Raw genomic sequence first — 21,086 nt, 5'->3', positions numbered from 1 at the left:
TAAAATTCTCATTACATCTTTCAATGAAACAACTAAGACAAATTTTTACACAGAACAATTTAAATGGTGTCTCTTTATATTAACATGGCACTTCGTAAGTCTGTAAAACAGGATACTCGGATTAATCAACCACCAGGAAGGAACCTTATGTAGGTGTCTGAGTAGGATGAATTAACAGGGTGAACCAGTTTTTTTAAAGTTCGAGAATGGTTATTTACTAATAAAACACAATTTAAATTAATAGTTCACGCTGTACTAAAGTAAAATACCATAAATAATTTCTTATCTGGTGGCTGTAGGCTTGGGTGGGGCGAACAATGATGACGGCTACACTACCCACAGCACGGCCTGCATGTATCTTGCTGTATGGGCTCAATTTCTCTTATACGCTTCGTTCAGTTTTACATACAGTAGCCCAACAACTCGCTGCCGTCTGCATTCTTCAGCCTAGGCATTTTTGTGCAACTTTGCAGGCAAAGCTTCTCCTGCTCCACAAGAGTGTTGCCTCAATCACTGCTGCCTACAGGCTGTGTGACTTACTTCCCACGCTTGATCTAGGTAGCGCGCCAATTCGCCCTTGCCACCTTTTCCACTGAGCATAGCCACTTTCGTTTCAGACAAAAGCACACTGGCTTTTACATAACACCTATTTCTTACATTGTTCCTAAGCATGACCATTTCTTATAATTGTCAAATTTACGTCAACATGAACAGTTTATGCACACAAATATTGTTAAGTAGATAATGTCACCAGAAAACTATTTGACGTGGCAAACAATGTACATTGTATTTTATATACATTACTCACATACAATGCAAAGAACTTTAACCTCCAGTATATCACACTTTACATATACAGAAAATATAGTACCGGTATCAATATGCGAAAATTTTAAAGCAAAAAATTATAAAAATTTAGACCAACCATAAACAAACTCCGACACTATCTTTGTAGGAGCTGCTGGGAGACGCCCCATCTTTGCGAGCAACCAACATCGCTCCACCTTTCGGTCAGCCTGCATCCAGAGCAGAATGCAGACACTTCAGCTCACTAATGTTTGTGTTACTGGCTGTGGGGTGCTGCTCCCTGTCAATCCTCTGAGAGGCTAATTTTCAAAGGGGTATGAAGAAATACTGGCCATCCTTTGGAAATCAATCGGCTTTGAGAACAGTATGGTCGGGGTAGCCCGCCCGGTTAGCCATGCGGTCTGTGGACGGTTTTTAAGACGGTTTTCCATCTGCCTCGGCGAATGAGGGCTGATTCCCCTTATGCCACCTCAGTTACACTACGTCGGCGATTGCTCCGTAAACACTTTCTCCACGTACGCATACACCATAATTACTCTACCACGCAAACACTGGGGTTACACTCGTCTGGTGTGTGACGTTCCCAATGGAGAGGGGGGGGGGGTGTTTCACTGGGAGCCGAACTGCACAATAACCCTGGGTTCAGAGTGGGGCGGCGGTGGGGTGAGTGGACTGCTGTAGCCTGTTGTGGGGTTGTGAACCACTGAGGGCTACGGCGGGGACGAAGCCTCTCCATCGTTCCTAGGTCCCCAATTCCATACAATACAATACAATACAATGGTTGGGGTAGACTGTGATGTTTATCCCACTTGGTGGGTTGTGATTTATTATGTAGCGTTTAACGGCATCCGCAGTTGCTGAAGTGCTGCCCATTGGGAAAGACAGGATACCCACTCCACAAATGACAGATGGTCATGCTAAGTGGACCCAGCAGTTTATTCTACATAGCCCTCGTATGCAACAGTCAGCAAACAACAACTTGTGCGGTTAGTAAAAGGGCGTGCTGAAAAGTAGTGCTTCCAGACTTCTGTTCTACAAAAAATGGCTCTGAGCACTATGGGACTTAACATCCATGGTCATCAGTCCCCTAGAACTTAGAACCAATTAAACCTAACTAACCTAAGGACATCACACAACACCCAGTCATCACGAGGCAGAGAAAATCCCTGACCCCGCCGGGAATCGAACCCGGGAACCCGGGCGCGGGAAGCGAGAAAGCTACCGCCCGACCACGAGCTGCGGACTTCTACATATCAGTTGAGGTATTACATGTGGTGTATACAACTCACTCGAGTTTCCCGCCTCCCTGACACAAAGTGTTGCCTCCTGTCGCTACAGGGCTGCAAATAAAAGGCGTCACATAGTGGTGGATGACATAAGTATGCCGATGCGTGAGACACAGCGCGCTGTGATCGAAAGCACGAATTCTGCCGACCTCTCCTTCAGCAGGACAATGCCAGATCATACAAGAGCGCTGTGATGTGCATAACAGTCCGACACCTTGAGTTCACGGTCATTTATCATCCTCCCTACTCTACCGACTTGGTCCCATCCGTTTTTTATCTGTTTCCAAAACTTGAAGATCACCTTGGGGGACTTCAGTTTGCTAATCATGAAGCGGTTCAAGCAGAAGTGAGGTTGTGGTCCCGTGACATATGTCAGACATTCTACAGTGACAGTATGAACAAACTGCTCACTCGTTGGGAGAAATGTGTTCATCAGCAGGGTGACTACGTTGAGAAATAAATATGTTGACGTGTTCAATAAAGTTTTAGAATGTTAATAATTTTGTCTTACTATTTATTTGTCACATAAAAATTCTGAGGCATTACGTTTCAGCAAACCCTCGTACATCTAACACAGATTTATGTCATTGCAGAAACTTATTCTCTTTTGTAGTGTAAAACGTTTTGTAAGAGGAAACGTTAAAGAGCGCCAGCATTTAAGTGGATTAAGGGAAGGTGAGAGCGTTATCTACAGGATGGGCAGTAGTTACTGCTCCCTGGAAACTGAAGAAACAGCGCCGTTGTTCACAACAACGACCGCCGATGGGCGTGTCCACGAACTGATAGTTACAGTTTATCTGCTTCATCAGTGTTTAACTTTCACAATGAATCACAGTTAGGCCTTGTATTCATGATTTTCCATAGGGAGTTTCGATACTATTCGTATTTCTTGCAAGTTGTCAATGATTACAGAAGTCCCCTCCAAAGAGAGACTAGTTCTGACGAGCACCGTGTGATATTTGGTGTTTACAGATGATGATAGTGCGGCCGTGGCTGCAGAACAAGTTCCTGCTGAAGATGACTTCCAAGGGTCGTGGCCTGTTCAAGTACACGCAGCTGCTGCAGGACTGGGCCATGAAGTGCATCGCCATGACGTCGACGACCACGGACGAGGAACCTGCCACAAAGCACCTGAACCTGACCGAATCTCTCGTAAAAACAGGCGCGCAGACCAAGATGCCGCTCAGTGAGGCCCGGGATGCGGTAAGTCAGAAGCAGCGGCGTCTGACTGGCCTCCTTATTATATCCCTTCTTGCTGCTTATTCTCTACTACCTTGTCTTTCTTCACTTTCCCAACATATTTAGCTCCCTCCTGCTACTCCTCCCACTCGCCTTGTTTTAGAACTTCTTCTCTTCTTCTCCTCCAGTTCCACCTCCTACTACATTTAGTTTTCCTCATCTGCAACTCCCATCCTCCTCCCTCACTTTGACATGATCCTTGCGATAATCCTACTTCCCTGTCACTTTTCCTCCAACACTTCATCCAAATCTTTCTCTTCTTGCTCATTCTCCACTACCTTATTCCCCTACACTTCATTCACATCTTCTCTACCTCCTACTCCTATTCCCATTTCCTCATCCACAATTCTCCTCCACTCTCACACTTTATTCTTTCTCTTCTCCTTTTCTACTTCTCCTTCTTTCTTCTGCCTCCACCACTTCACCCAACTCTCCCTCCTGCAGTTCATCCTTCAGTGCTTCATTGCCCTTCACTTTATCGCTCAGCTCTTCCTTTTGCTTGACTTCCATATCCCGTTACTTATCCAGAGTTTACTAAATTTATCGGTCTCCTTTATGTATTTCAACTTCTATCTCATTCTTTCTCCCGTACTTCATCCAACCTTTCATCCTTTTGCTTGTCCTCCACTCCCTCAATATCCTTTACTTCATATTTATTTACTTTTTCAGTTCCCACCGTAGTTCCACCTCCACTGCCTTTTGCTCATATGCACCTTGCTTCCCCTCACTCACTTTATAGAATTCATTCTTCTATTTCTATTTGTTCTTCATTGTTCCTGTACCATCCCATCTATCTCCTCCTCCCCCCTCTCATCTCCCCTTCTTCTCCTTAGCTTCATTCTGATCTTCTTCAGTTCTTCACCTCTCAGCCTCATCCCTAATCTTATCACAAACGTTATTCTATTTATACTTCTTCTTAATTCTCTCTTCACCAATTCATTTAAATCTTCTCTTTCCCGCTCATCCTTAGCTACTTATTGCCTTTCCCTTCTTCCTCATCTTTATTCTACATCTTATTTCATCCTGTGTTCTTCTCCAAGATCTTACTTACTTTTTCTCCTTTTTTCATTATTTTGTCCATTCTCTTCTTTATTGACTCCTTCACTTTTCTCTTTTTCAAGTTTTTCCTCTCAATCTAATTTGTTTGATTTTTATCCCTCATCCTCACTCTTCTTACAGTTCTTCCCCCTTTTTTCTCTCTCCTACACCTTTCCTTCTTATTCTTCTCTTCCCTCTCCTTTCAGACATTTCCATCTTTACACTTCTCTGCTGTCCCCTAGGATTCCACCTTCTTCTACCACCTCTTTGCTTATATTTTTTTCCATTTTCCTCTTATCTTCTGATCAGTCTTCTTGTTCTAGTCCAAATTCTTATTCTTCTGCTGCAGTCTTATTCCTACTCCTCTGCTTTGTCTTTTCTGCTCACTTTCCTTCATTATATTTTTCTCTGTCCCTCTTTCTCATTATAGCTCTTCATCTTGCCCTTCTTCCCCGTTTGTCATAGAGAAATATATGCTCTTACAAACGAAATGGGCAGATTGAAAAATTTTCAGCTTGGCAGTGAAAGACCGTGTGTTTAAGTAAAAAAAAATACACTAAACCTTTTTAAGCAGCTCATGTAATTAATTCACAGAGTAGAGTCTAGTATTAAGGTGTGATTCATCACAAATTGTCAACAACAAAATATATTCATTGTTATCTGCGCCATCACTGTAACCAGAGAATCATTCGCCTTGATCTAGTAAAAAGAGAGCTTATTAATTAAATATTTCAAAACAGGATAATCCACATATGAAGAGAAAGATTTTTTTCTTCACTCGAAATAAGAGTTCACTATTCTGGAACTTAAATTTTCAATAACTTGCCAGTAATCTTAAAAAGTTATTTACTGGAAAATATAGCGTAGAACGAATGTGAAGTATAAGTTGTAGACTTGGCCACTGTTTCTATGTTTCGATACAGTGTATCGATACTTGGTACTGTTTCAGTGTTTCGGAACGGCTGTGGTTCACTGTTTCGAAACAGTGGTGTTTCATTCCGCCTCTGTCTCGGATAACCGGACCAGATTCGATCTCGAGCCAGACACAGAACTGTATCGTTGTTTCAAAATAATGCTGTTTCAGTCCACCTGTGCTTGGAACGGACTAATGGTATCGAAACAGTGATGTTTCATTCCGCTCTGTGTCGGACGAGATTCGGGCTCGACACAGGTACTTAAACACAACATACCACTTCAAGAAACACTTTCAAGAGTGTCGAAATCTTTTTGACAAGCATCAGCAGGATGCTTAAGATATCCGAAAATAAAGCTTCGTTTCTAGCTGACTGTCCTATTCCGAAATGGCGTAACATATGCTTTATAAACACTAACCAAACAATAAAACAATGCATACTATTCACATTCACAATAATAAATATGTGAAAATCATTCAGTTAAATTACACTTTTTTAATAACATACGCTTCTCTGTGCATATACAGAAATCATATTAAGAAACGCAAGTAAGCCCACAACATTTTGAATAAAAAAGGCGTAGAGTGACCGTTATTAGACATATACATAAATCTGATGTAGGTATAATTGCAAGCAATCTGTTTGATATATCACTGATAGTGTAATGGTGAACGGGAAGGGCTGGGAAGCATGGTGAATTTATAGTAACGATTCGAAACACCATGAAAGACAAATTTTTTTTCTGTTATATTTTGTTATATATTCGAATTATTTGGCGTTATTTGTGAGTCTATAGTCACTGTGCCTATTATTCACAATGATTCCCTTTGTGTGCATGGAAATTAGCAGGATGGGTATATTACCCATACTAACGGAATGTGGGAATCCCAGTAGAATATCCGTTGGTTCTGCAGTTTGCGCCCGCATCTCGTGGTCGTGCGGTAGCGTTCTCGCTTCCCACGCCCGGGTTCCTGGGTTCGATTCCCGGCGGGGTCAGGGATTTTCTCTGCCTCGTGATGGCTGGGTGTTGTGTGCTGTCCTTAGGTTAGTTAGGTTTAAGTAGTTCTAAGTTCTAGGGGGCTGATGACCATAGATGTTAAGTCCCATAGTGCTCAGAGCCATTTGAACCATTCTGCAGTTTGCTCCCACCTCCAGTTCCGTTCGTGGTGGTTATTCTGTGTTCAGTTATGGCTGTCTTCAGCCAATTGAAAAGTATGAAAGTCACACGACACGAAAGCAGCGCATTTGCTGCAGGAAATACGATTCTGCCAAGACGCCTAAGTGATAGCTTCGTACTTTGTGCGACATGATTAGCGTTCTCGCACCTCATTTGTGTTTATACGGACAAACACATACAGCAGGCATTCAAGGTGATAAAATATATTTATTAGATTACAAAACACAAACTGTTTCGAAACAGCGTATCGAAACATACATTGTGCTGTTTCATTTGTTTCGAAACAGTTACGTGTTTCAGTTTGCCCATCTCTAATAAGTTGGTTCTGATACCTTCTATTCTACTAAAAACATTATGTAGCACATTTGACTTGGCTAGAAAAAAACCGGACTAGCACTGGTGAAACAATAAAATGAATGCAATAAGGCTAAAAGTCGCGTGGCCTGTCACGTGACTCTCGCTCCGCCTACTGCTCGAGTTTCATCTGCCTCCTGCACTCAGTCTGCCCGTGGCGTCTGTTTTAAGTAGTTGACGTTTTGTCTGTGCATCGGAAAATGTTGAGTGTACAGAAAGAACAGCGTGTTTCTGTACACTCAACATTTTCCGATGCACAGACAAAACGTCAACTACTTAAAATAGACGCCACGGGCAGACTGAGTGCAGGAGGCAGATGAAACTCGAGCAGTAGGCGGAGCGAGAGTCACGTGACAGGCCACGCGACTTTCAGCCTTATTGCATTCGTTTTATTGTTTCACCAGTACTAGTCCGGTTTTTTTCTAGCCACACCTCGTATATATATATATATATATATATATATATATATATATATATATATATATATATATATATATATATATCAATTTACAAAACATGATGACTTGGTAATGTTGAATTCCTCACATTTCCAGCACAGTACAATGATGAGTATGGTTTAGTACTGCAATCCTTTCTTTGAACTTCATTTGGCTAAAACACCCTGTGAAATATCATAAAAGGAGCTATATTTGTAATACACAATGTATGTGTAAAAATCCAAACTAACACACAGGCAGTATACCTACACGAGAGAATATTACTGCATGCATAGATTAGATAATTTTTTAAAAAATGGTTTCCTTTTGCAAGTACTGTGTCATGTCTGATATCATTCTGTAAATTATGTGTAAATGAATAAACAACTAAGTAACAATTTCCTGAACATGATGTTACTGAGATTGTAGTACAGTAAAATGTAAATGTGAATCACTAAACACACAGAATTCAAGAATATCCACAAAATACAACGACAAAAGTTCTCAAACTGAAGACGCATGTTTAAGAAAGAAGAAACTATCAACATTTTTTCCACAACTACAAGACAGTTCATAAATGATATTACTGCCATATCAACCGCAAATTATTGTATTCAACATAGTTTGCTTTCTGTGAGGGTGTTCATAAGCTTAGAACTTATCCGGGAGTTTAACCGTGATAACGAATATTGAATCCTGTCTATTCTTTGCCTCTCTGTTATGTTCGTGCGTGATGTCGCACTCAGGTTCTGCAGCAACTCAGCTTAACAGCGCAGCTTGTCGTCGCTCTGAAGCCAACCTTTCTGCAGTCCTACGTGCTTGTCTCATTACAAGAACCCTCCGATTCAAATGGTTCAAATGGCTCTGAGCACTGTGGGACTTAACATCTGAGGTCATCAGTCCCTTAGATTTTGAACTACTGAAACCTAACTAACCTAAGGACATCACACACAACCATGCCCGAGGCAGGATTCGAACCTGCGACTGTAGCAGCAGCGCTGTTCCGGACTGAAGTGCCCAGAACCTTCCGAGATAGTTTGCTTTTCTTCAGACCTGCCACATCGGGGCCAGTTCTTGATTTTGTTCAGCCTCTTCTAATAGGCCACTGAAATAATGGTTTACCCTTTTGGCAACACATGCTCTAGAATGACAACATTACTATTCCAAAAGACTGTCAGTATGACTTTGCCAGCAGACAGAGCTGCCTCCAGTTTTTTCTTCTCTGGCGACTGTGGGCGGTGTCACTGCCCTTATATTTCCAGCTCAGTCAGGTTACCTGTAACCATCCATGGAAGGAAGGCCTCTCAATTGGCCTCAAGCTGTTCCAACGGTTTTCCCTTTGAATAACGTGATATGCGAGTATTCGTGGAATTCGTCTTGATGACACCTTCGAATATCCAAGATTCTCCAGCACTGAGCACACACTTCTAATCCTCAGTGAAAGCAAAAAAGAAAAAAAATGTTCAAATGTGTGTGAAATCTTATGGGACGTAACTGCTAAGGTCATCAGTCCCTAAGCTTACACACTGCTGAACCTAAATTATCCTAAGGACAAACACACACACACACACATGCCCGAGGGAGGACTCGAACCTCCTCTGGAACCAGCCGGACAGCCCATGACAGCAGCGCCTAAGACCGCTCGGCTAATCCCGCGCGGTCACTGAAAGCAGCAGAGCCGATTGTCGAACTGTGTTGAGCCGATCTGCAAGAATACTGGCGTTCTTATGATTCACGGCGTCGACAGCAGTGGCTGTGACACGATGTTCCGAACGTAGCCGGTCATGGAGGTCAGTTTCTTACATTTCTTGACGCCTTAACTCTCCTTTCTCATCACCCATTAGTGCTCTTAGCGACTGCGTCGTTACCATAAACTGCACAATTACAGCAATTTACTTGTAACGAGGGTGTTCAGCAGATGCCATCTTCATGGTTCACTACAGTTCATCCTCCTGTCAGAATTGTTCAAAACTTCACGCACATGCACAAGAAACCTCAAATCTGAAGTACACAGAGATGGGTGTATCTAGTATACCAGGCTGTCGCGTCATGTTGCTACACTCCTGGAAATGGAAAAAAGAACACATTGGCACCGGTGTGTCAGACCCACCATACTTGCTCCGGACACTGCGAGAGGGCTGTACAAGCAATGATCACACGCACGGCACAGCGGACACACCAGGAACCGCGGTGTTGGCCGTCGAATGGCGCTAGCTGCGCAGCATTTGTGCACCGCCGCCGTCAGTGTCAGTCAGTTTGCCGTGGCATACGGAGCTCCATCGCAGTCTTTAACACTGGTAGCATGCCGCGACAGCGTGGACGTGAACCGTATGTGCAGCTGACGGACTTTGAGCGAGGGCGTATAGTGGGCATGCGGGAGGCCGGGTGGACGTACCGCCGAATTGCTCAACACGTGGGGCGTGAGGTCTCCACAGTACATCGATGTTGTCGCCAGTGGTCGGCGGAAGGTGCACGTGCCCGTCGACCTGGGACCGGACCGCAGCGACGCACGGATGCACGCCAAGACCGTAGGATCCTACGCAGTGCCGTAGGGGACCGCACCGCCACTTCCCAGCAAATTAGGGACACTGTTGCTCCTGGGGTATCGGCGAGGACCATTCGCAACCGTCTCCATGAAGCTGGGCTACGGTCCCGCACACCGTTAGGCCGTCTTCCGCTCACGCCCCAACATCGTGCAGCCCGCCTCCAGTGGTGTCGCGACAGGCGTGAATGGAGGGACGAATGGAGACGTGTCGTCTTCAGCGATGAGAGTCGCTTCTGCCTTGGTGCCAATGATGGTCGTATGCGTGTTTGGCGCCGTGCAGGTGAGCGCCACAATCAGGACTGCATACGACCGAGGCACACAGGGCCAACACCCGGCATCATGGTGTGGGGAGCGATCTCCTACACTGGCCGTACACCACTGGTGATCGTCGAGGGGACACTGAATAGTGCACGGTACATCCAAACCGTCATCGAACCCATCGTTCTACCATTCCTAGACCGGCAAGGGAACTTGCTGTTCCAACAGGACAATGCACGTCCGCATGTATCCCGTGCCACCCAACGTGCTCTAGAAGGTGTAAGTCAACTACCCTGGCCAGCAAGATCTCCGGATCTGTCCCGCATTGAGCATGTTTGGGACTGGATGAAGCGTCGTCTCACGCGGTCTGCACGTCCAGCACGAACGCTGGTCCAACTGAGGCGCCAGGTGGAAATGGCATGGCAAGCCGTTCCACAGGACTACATCCAGCATCTCTACGATCGTCTCCATGGGAGAATAGCAGCCTGCATTGCTGCGAAAGGTGGGTATACACTGTACTAGTGCCGACATTGTGCATGCTCTGTTGCCTGTGTCTATGTGCCTGTGGTTCTGTCAGTGTGATCATGTGATGTATCTGACCCCAGGAATGTGTCAATAAAGTTTCCCCTTCCTGGGACAATGAATTCACGGTGTTCTTATTTCAATTTCCAGGAGTGTATTTTCAGTTCTGAGCGCGCAGTGAGTACGTAAAGGTGCCTAGAGCAACAGTGTCTCCCTTCAGACGCGTTGTACATGCTGATGGTTTTCACCTGATTCATGCCACCCGCATAACGTAACTGTCATGTGTGACAGCAAGGTGTGGCAACGGTCTAGGATGACGCACGCGGTCAGCGAAGGAAGCCACAGTCATCCGATGATCTTGTCAAAAAGTGGATCAGACGATTTCAGAAAGTCCTCTGCGAAGCCAATTCAGAACAGGCGTTGTCGTTCTTCATAACAAGGCTCGGCTGCTGAGAGAACTACATCGAAGACTCTTGTGCAGCGTTTTCGATGGGAAGTGTGTTATCTCCCATCATAGAGCTCAGACTTGGCTTCTTCTGGTTTTCATCTCTTTGTTCACACGAACTGCTGGCTATAAGAGAAGAATTTTGGCACAGAGGAGCTGCAGGCCATAATAGAGAATTGGTAGACAATACAAGTGGCTGCTTACTATGAGGAAAGTATTGGAAACTTGCTACAAAGCTACGAAAAATTTCTAATTCTGAGTGGCAACTATTTAGAGAACCACATACAAGATGTAGCTAAATATTGCAAAGAACATATTTTAGTCTTTCATTGTGGTTTCCATTTCGCGGCGGATTGGACCTTTAAAAAAATACCTCTCGTATATACGTGGTGAACCAGAATTCAATCAACCAAATTTCAGCGGTAGCATTATCGACGAAAACAATAAAAAATGAATAGTAAACAAATAGCTCTACAATGCATAACTTCAGAGCTCTGGGCACATGTTCATCTTGGCTACTGTGAGGAACAAATCTTCTACTCACAGCTCTTTGCTAGCCCTTTTTTGAAAGGTTTAACTACAGACCAAAACAAGAATAAAATGTTCAGTAAACATGTGCTCTAAAGTACGAGGGCAGTTCAATAAGTAATGCAACACATTTTTTTTCTGAAACAGGGGTTGTTTTATTCAGCACTGAAATACACCAGGTTATTCCCCAATCTTTTAGCTACACAACACTATTTTTCAACGTAATCTCCATTCAATGCTACGGCCTTACGCCACCTTGAAATGAGGGCCTGTATGCCTGCACGGTACCATTCCACTGGTCGATGTCGGAGCCAACGTCGTACTGCATCAATAACTTCTTCATCATCCGCGTAGTGCCTCCCACGGATTGCGTCCTTCATTGGGCCAAACATATGGAAATCCGACGGTGCGAGATCGGGGCTGTAGGGTGCATGAGGAAGAACAGTCCACAGAAGTTTTGTGAGCTCCTCTCGGGTGCGAAGACTTGTGTGAGGTCTTGCGTTGTCATGAAGAAGGAGAAGTTCGTTCTGATTTTTGTGCCTACGAACACGCTGAAGTCGTTTCTTCAATTTCTGAAGAGTAGCACAATACACTTCAGAGTTGATAGTTTGACCATGGGGAAGGACATCGAACAGAATAACCCCTTCAGCGTCCCAGAAGACTGTAACCATGACTTTACCGGCTGAGGGTATGGCTTTAACCTTTTTCTTGGTAGGGGAGTGGGTGTGGCGCCACTCCATTGATTGCCGTTTTGTTTCAGGTTCGAAGTGATGAACCCGTGTTTCATCGCCTGTAACAATCTTTGACAAGAAATTGTCACCCTCAGCCACATGACGAGCAAGCAATTCCGCACATATGGTTCTCCTTTGCTCTTTATGGTGTTCGGTTAGACAAGGAGGGACCCAGCGGGAACAAACCTTTGAATATCCCAACTGGTGAACAATTGTGACAGCACTACCAACAGAGATGTCAAGTTGAGCACTGAGTTGTTTGATGGTGATCCGTCGATCATCTCGAACGAGTGTGTTCGCACGCTCCGCCATTGCAGGAGTCACAGCTGTGCGCGCGGGAGATCAGACAGTCTTGCTTGACCTTGCGGCGATGATGACACACGCTTTGCCCAACGACTCACCGTGCTTTTGTCCACTGCCAGATCACCGTAGACATTCTGCAAGCGCCTATGAATATCTGAGATGCCCTGGTTTTCCGCCAAAAGAAACTCGATCACTGCCCATTGTTTGCAACGCACATCCGTTACAGACGCCATTTTAACAGCTCCGTACAGCGCTGCCACCTGTCGGAAGTCAATGAAACTATACGAGACGAAGCGGGAATGTTTGAAAATATTCCACAAGAAATTTCCGGTTTTTTCAACCAAAATTGGCCGAGAAAAAAAATGTGTTGCATTACTTATTGAACTGCCCTCGTACATTCCTAAGAAATATCACCACTAATTCATCGTCGGTACTGTGAACGATATCTTCTATTGAACAACTGCTTGTAGCTATCAAGGTGCGCGTTTTGGAGCCCTTGTATACTAGACTTTTTTTCTTGTATGGTCAATACTACATCTTCCTAAAATATGAACAGCAAGGAGCTCACAGTAGACTAGATCTCCACAGCATCGATTATGAACAAATGCTCAAAGTTTTTAGGTATGGATTTTAGAGCCCATGTTTACTAGAATTTCCCTTGTTTGGTCTGAAAGTTCGTTGATGGATTCATGGTTTACCCTGTATATAGGATAATTCAGATGACCTTACATAAGGGTTTTATGCAGCCTGCAACGCCTTCAAAAATCACGCTCGAGGTTTTCGTATTCTCGCGATCGCTACACGCAAACTGTTAGTCCTACAGAAAAAATTGAACAAGATATTTTTGTTTGAAATGTAATGTACTTAAATTTGTACTGGGATACGTTTTCGCTGGGGGTCTTTGTTTTAGAGTTATTGAAGAAAAGCCGGTTTGAAGGTCACTTTTGAACGTTTTTTAATAACTCTAACAAAAACATATCCCAGTACAAAATTTAACTAGATTAAATTTGTTACAAACAGGTCCTGTCCATTTTTCTTGTGGGACTAATACGAGGGTATTTCACTAAGTAAAGATACACCGTACGCCAGAGGAACATAAGAGTTTTGGCGAGCAAGTTGGCAACACCGGTGTTAACCTTGATCCGTTAGCTTTATCCTCACGGTCGTTCGGCAGTTGAACGTTGCTTCTGGTTGGAGTAGGTCGTGTTTAAAATGGCTGCGCCGATTCAGAATCCCCCCAAATGCAAAGTCCGCTCTGTCATACGTTTTCTTCATGCAAAAGGTCAGCGACCAGCGGATATTCACAAAGAAATTGTTTCTGTTGATGGGAATATTATGAATCGACAAAATGTAACGAAATGGTGTCGTCATTTCTCTGAAGGTAGGACCGATGTTGATGACGAAGAAAGAACAGGTCAGCCATCTGTGATCTTTGATGCCCTTCTTCGGAGAACGGAGGAAGCAATTCGTGAGAACAGACGTTTCACATTGAATGAATTGCATCAGATCATACTGGACGTGTCAATGACAACTCTTTGTGACGTTGTGACTGTCAAGTTAGGGTACAGGAAATTGTGTGCGCGCTGGGTTCCAAAACTGTTAACGGAAGAACACAAAAAGATAAGGATGGGCTTTGCACTCGACTTCCTCACACACTATGCTGAAGCAGGTGACGAGTTCCTTGATCACATTGTGACAGGTGACGAGACGTGGGTTTATCACCATACACCTGACTCCAAGCAACAATCAATGCAATGGCGCCATTCGAATTCACCAAAAGCCAAGAAATGCAAAACGTCGATTTCAGCGAAGAAAATCATGGCTTCTGTGTTTTGGGACAGACAAGGCATTCTTCTGTTGGAATTTATACCTCCTGAAACGACAATTAATGCTGCTGCATATTGCCAGACTTTGAAACGTCTTCGAAGGGAAATTCAACACAAACGCAGGGGAATGCTGACAAGTGGAGTCCGCTTGCTTCATGACAATGCTCGGCCTCACACAGCGCTCATAACCGAAGCACTGAAACTTCCTGGCAGATTAAAACTGTGTGCCCGACCGAGACTCGAACTCGGGACCTTTGCCTTTCGCGGGCAAGTGCTCTACCAACTGAGCTACCCAAGCACGACTCACGCCCGGTACTCACAGTTTTACTTCTGCCAGTACCTCGTCTCCTACCTACCAGGTACTGGCAGAAGTAAAGCTGTGAGTACCGGGCGTGAGTCGTGCTTCGGTAGCTCAGTTGGTAGAGCACTTGCCCGCGAAAGGCAAAGGTCCCGAGTTCGAGTCTCGGTCGGGCACACAGTTTTAATCTGCCAGGAAGTTTCATATCAGCGCACACTCCGCTGCAGAGTGAAAATCTCATTCTGGAACCGAAGCACTGTTCAAACAATTCAAATGGGACGTATTGGACCATCCGTCAGACAGCCCGGACTTTGCGCCCACCGACTTCCATGTCTTCCGTTACCTGAAGTCACATCTTGGTGGAAAATCATTCCACGACGATGAAGAGATCAAAGTTGAAGTTGAAATGTGGTTCCAACAACAGGCGACAACCTTCTACGACTACAAAAGCTTGTGCACCAACTTAACAAATTTTTGGATACCGGGGGTGATTATGTCGAAAAATAACAAATAATCCACTTAATAAGATGTAACTGACGTTTTCTAATAAATGTTCTATTTAAGGACTGCGGGCGATTGTATCTTTGCTTTTCGAAATGCCCTTGTAGTTTTCACGTAGCGAGTGTGAGAATATGACAGTCCTGCACGTGATATTGGAAGGCGTTGCAGGTTGCATAAAACCAGCAGGCAGCTAAAGCACCCTGTATATTCATGGCTGAAAAGAAAATTTGAGACATTATCGGTTGAACGAACGTTGTACTATACTGATCGGTCAGAATATTATGGCCACCAACCTAATAGCCAGTACCTCCATTTTTGGTGCGGATAAAAGCAGCGACGCGTCGTGTCATGGAAGCAACGAGGCCTTGGTAGGTTGCTGGAGGGAGTTGGCACCACACCTGCACACACACACACGTCACCTGATTCCTGTAAATTCCGGGGATGGGGGCGATGAGCTCTGACACCATGTTCAATCACATCCCAGAAGTGTTCGATCGGGTTCAGATCTGGTAAGCTGCGGACCAGCATATCAATTGCAACACGCCGCTGAATTTCTCGTAGCATTCCATCGCATTCCTTGCAACGTGGCGCATTATCCTGTTGAAAAATGCCATTGACATTGGGAAACGTGATCATCATCTACATCTACATGTACGTGGTTATTCTGCAATTCACACTTAAGTGCCTGGCAGAGGGTTCATCGAACCATTTTCATACTACTTCTCTACCATTCCATTCTCGAATGGCGCGTGGGAAAAAGGAACACCTAAATCTTTCCGTTCGAACTCTGATTCCTCTTATTTTATTATGATAATCATTTCTCACTACGTAGGTGGGTGTCAACAAAATATTTTCGCATTCGGAAGAGAAAGTTGGTGATTGAAATTTCGTAAATAGATCTCGCTGCAAAGAAAACCGCCTTTGTTTCACTGACTGCCACCCCAACTAGCGTATCACATCAGTGACACTCTCACCCCTACTGCACGATAACATGAAACGAGCTGCCCTTCTTTGCACTTTTTCGATGTCCTCCGTCAATCCCACCTGGTAAGGATCCCATACCGCGCAGCAATACTCCAGCAGACGACGGACAAGTGTAATGTAGACTGTCTCTAGCGGGTTTGTCGCATCTTCTAAGTGTTCTGCCAACAAAGCGCAATCTTTGTTCCACCTTCCCCAGAATGTTATCTATGTGGTCTTTCCAATTTAAGTTGCTCGTAATTGTAATTCCTAGGTATTTAGTCGAATTGACAGCCCTGAGATTTGTGCGATTTATCGATTACCCAAAATTTATCGGATTTCTTTTAGTACCCATGTGGATGACATCGCACTTTTCTTTGTTTAGTGCCAATTGCCACTTTTCGCACCGTATAGAAATTCTCTCTAGATCATTTTGTAATTGGAATTGATCGTCTGATGATTTTACTAGACGGTAAACAACAGCGTCATCTGCAAAAAATCGAAGGGGGCTGCTCAGATTATCACCTAGATCATCTACATAAATCAGGAACAGCGGAACGCCAGATATCACTTCTGTTCTACTCGATGATTTACCGTATATCACTACGAACTGCATCCAACTCCAGCATCAACACGCACCTAAATACTTGGGAGTCACTCTCGACAGAACTCTGACATTCAAAACTCACTGCAAGAACACCAAAATGAAAATCTCCACTCGAAACAACCTAATTCGCAAACTAGCGGGGACACAGTGGGGATCACATCCACAAACTATTCGCTGTTCTGCAATGGCTCTGTGCTTTTCTACTGCTGAATATGCTTCTCCAGTCTGGCACAGGTCACCTCATGCCAGACAAGTAGACATTGCTCTCAACGAAACCTGCAGGTTGATCACAGGTTGCTTAAGACCTACCCCAACTGATAAGCTCTACTGCCTGGCTGGAATAGCGCCACCGTGGATACGCAGAACAGTGGCTGCCAACAGGGAGAGACAAAGTGGAACAGGGCAGTGGCCATCCAATGCACGGACATAATCCACCACAGCAACGGCTGAGATCGCGAAAGAGCTTCCTGAGAACGTCCGAGAAGCTCACCATTTCACCAGAGAAGGCGAGGCTGGACTCATGGAAGAAGTCGACGCCTCACCTGCAGGCGCCAGAAGCTGAAGAACTACCACCTGGACACAACGAGAGCTGGCTGGTGAGGAAATCTTTAAACAGATTACGATCAGGAGTTGGACGATCCAGAGACAACCTGAAGAGATGGGGCTTCATAACAGAAGATACGTCCTGTGATTGTGGACAAGAACAAACCACAAGTCACATGCTCCAGTGCCTTTTGTGCCCTACATCCTGCACGAAGATTGATCTCCTGCAAGCCACTCCAAGCGCCTTGGAGGTTGCAAAGTACTGGGCACATGTAATATAAATACAATTTGTGTGTATATATTTATTGATGTGTATGGCAATTGTAAATTTGTATGTTTCTGATTCGAGAATAAATAAACTACGAACTGGGGCTTCTCTGAGAGGAAACCACGAATCCAGTGACACAACTGAGACGATACTCCATATGCACGCAATTTGATTAATAGTCGCTTGTGAGGAACGACATCAAAAGCCTTCTGGAAATCTAGGAATATGGAATCGATCTCAGATCCCTTGTCGACAGCACTCATTACTTCATGGGAATAAAGAGCTAGCTGTGTTGCACAAGAACGATATTTTCTGAATCCGTGTTGGTTATGTTTCAATAAGTCATTTTCTTCAAGGTGACTCATAATGTTCGAGAACAGTATATGCTCCAAAATCCTACTGCAAATTGAGGTCAGTGATATGGGTCTGTAATTCAGTGGGTTACTCCTATTTCCTTTCTTGAATAATGGTGTGACCTGTGCTACTTTTCAGTATTTAGGAACAGACCTTTCGTCAAGTGAGCGGTTGTATATGATTTGTAACCTCCCCACAAAAATATAAAAAATGTAAATGAACCAAGTGTAACCTCCCCACAGAAATAATAATTAAATGAATTTTAGATATTGTAATCTCTGAACAAAATTGGCTCCCATTTATTATCTCCGTGCAGAAATGCATTCACATTTAATGTACCCACAAAATTCTTTTCTCATTTAATGTTAAGTTCGAAACAGAAAAATTCCTAAACACCAAAATAATAAAAAAAATTCAGTAACCTGGTAAATTTTATGACGACAGCAGCGCTGCGCCACGGCCCTGTATTCTGAATAAAAAAAGCAAAAATTCTTACCTCAATAAAAACTGCTAATATATCTGCTCTTACCTAAAAAATTTTCGGGACAGCTCCGTGCAATGCTGGCCTATGCTTTGTGACTCGTGAAAGGAATTAATTATTCATTGGATAAAATCTTTAAATTGAAATGAATGCTTTTTTTTAAAAAAATTACTTTGTATTATAAAAATTATTATTGGGGCATTTTTTGAAAGAAATTGGATGACAGTTAACATTACATTACTAGATATGCGCAAGGCTGTTTCTTTACCTTCTACAATAATACTCATCCTCCAGAGTCCCGACCAGGGCAGACTGCCGACACGCGCAGACACGCGCAGACTACCGCCGACTACTGCCGACTCACGCAGACTACTGCCGACTACCGCAGACTAATGCCGACTAGCGACAAGCAACAACTAAAGTGCGCGTCATTTATGTTGGCGGCCGAGTTTAGGTTCGTTCTGCGCATCTGACGTCACAAAACACAGTCAGCCAATGAACAGAGAACGACGTTGCCAGATCTCGACTGCAGTGCAGAGCACGGACGAGTGTCTTCAGTTTTAGAAATGTTCAGTCATAAATAAAGTAATAGAACAAAAGCAATGTCTTGATAGCAGACTTCCTTTTATATAAAGTTTGGAAAAAGCGTTCTTTATACCAACTGCTTCATATTCTATTAATTAATTAAACCAAACCAGCAATAAGACTCCTAATTCAGGCGATAGCAAGGAAATGTGTTTGTATCAATCACATGAATTGCTTTTTCGCAATAAAGAACAGCGGTAATTGTTTATTTCCTATTGTACTTCGACGAGCGTGAGTAATTCATAGTCATACCAACAGTGTTTGTCAGTATTTTGCGTGACGTGTTAGAGTCTTCATGGGGGTCTGCAGTCAGATGAGTTGCGATAGCGTAACAGTCAAGGTGATGTTATGTAATGCACGGTGTCAAAACTTGATTTCAATACAAAATTTCCTTTTGTAAAAAAAAAAAAAAAAAAAAAAAAAAAGAATGGGCTTCTATGCGAAAGGTTATGAGTTCAAACCTTGTGCGGAGCTTAATATTTTCATTATTTAAAAACAATATCGAAGTGCGTCACTTCACGAATTATATTCGCTTGAATGCAATTTTTTGAAATTTCTAGTGCTTTGTCTCTTTATTTAAAATAAAGCCAAACGTGCTCAGTGCAAATAAAACTTTTGTTACAGTCGCAAAGGACGGAATATTTCTCAATATTACATACGACACCTATGTGGTACTTAAATGAGATATTGTTATAGAGTAAATTTTATATGAAATGTAGGTATCTTTTCCACATTTCATTCTCAACATTGTGACAACTAAAATCGACCATACGGAAAGTATGCTCTATGGACTTTTGCCTCTGCAAACTCTTCAAAATTTCGTGCAATAGTTTACTATATTTAATGCTGCATAATAACTGCGTTGAACATCGAAACAAAATTAAGTCATTTATGGGGGGAAGGTATCAGTTAAGAAGATGTGTAAAAATCTAATTTTTGGGCCAAATAGTTTTTGTGGAATCGAATGGTAAGACTGTCAAAGCAGTCGGAACACGATGTGTCTGCACAGGCGAGCAGTGCAGTGACAAAATCGCGCACTGCGCGGAATGCGGGGAGCACGTCTCTGTAGCAGCGAAAGGTTTAATGCGGCCGTGATGGCTTTACTTCGTGAACTGCGCGCTCCCCCCTAAACGTAAGCTTGCGAACTATGCTGTACTATGGCGCTGCTTCTCTTGGTGCGTGCAACTGGCAACGCAGCAATCTACCGCGTCTGGGCGAGCATGCGCGAGCCGCCAAGATAAAAGAATTGAACTATAACTACATACTGCTCTCTGGTCAGAGACTCTCCTAAGTCTTGCCTGTTGCAGGCAGCGCATATAGCGCATACCTCTTACAGATTGCTAAGAAGGAGTGTACGTGATGTGCAACTAGAATACGATAATTCTTGGCCGTCATGGTGTTTCCACGAGCTCCACTAGATCCATACCTGCCCACGCGAATGTTCCCCAGAGTGTACAGGGTCCTCCGTTAGCTTGCCTCGTCCTGCAGTACAGGGCTCGAGGTGCTGTTTCCCTGGAAGACGACGGATTCTCGTCCTCCCATCGGCAACATGAAAGGCACTGCCGCTGCATCGACTTCCATTGCCCATTTCAGTCGGAGTTGTCGATGACAAGAAGGGTTGTCGAAAGTACGAGGCCATAGTTAGACGTTTTCGGTGCACTGCGTATTCAGACACAGTTGTAAACTGCCCATCATTAACGTCTGACGTCAGATCCGCCGCAGTTCGCCGCCTGTCCTCTTTTACCAGTCTGCCCAGCCCACGACGTCCGACATCTGTAATGAGGGTTGCCCTCCCAGACCCACAAAGTCTGGAAGTGGTTCCTCCTTGGTTTCGCCATGTGTTGAAGACACTCACCACAGCATTTCTTGAACATCCCGCAGGTCTAGTTTCGGAAACGGTCGTGCAGAGCCTCTGGGCCATCACAATCTGAAACTCAGGTAGGTCGTGGGCCTTCCCCATTCTTCACACGGACAGCACGCTCACTGATAGTACATGCATCATGCGTGTGGCTGAAGAGCAGTCATTACTTGCTAGGCGACGCTGCAATCGCCGGGATGGATCTATATCGATAGTACACT

At 44.1% G+C, this 21,086-nt stretch overlaps 1 protein-coding gene across 1 annotated transcript in view; it reads left to right on the top strand.

Moving 5' to 3' along the window:
• LOC126209860 (cytochrome P450 4C1-like) overlaps positions 1-21,086 on the top strand; it is a 120,839-nt gene that overhangs the window by 86,526 nt on the left and 13,227 nt on the right. The window contains exon 6 of the mRNA XM_049938986.1: positions 3,066-3,296. Within this exon, the coding sequence (XP_049794943.1) occupies positions 3,066-3,296 (231 nt within the window). The remainder of the gene's footprint in view (positions 1-3,065; positions 3,297-21,086) is intronic.

Source organism: Schistocerca nitens, chromosome 10 (assembly GCF_023898315.1).
Source record: "Schistocerca nitens isolate TAMUIC-IGC-003100 chromosome 10, iqSchNite1.1, whole genome shotgun sequence".
NCBI lineage: Eukaryota > Metazoa > Arthropoda > Insecta > Orthoptera > Acrididae > Schistocerca > Schistocerca nitens.
This window is presented reverse-complemented; position numbering and strand designations above follow the sequence as displayed.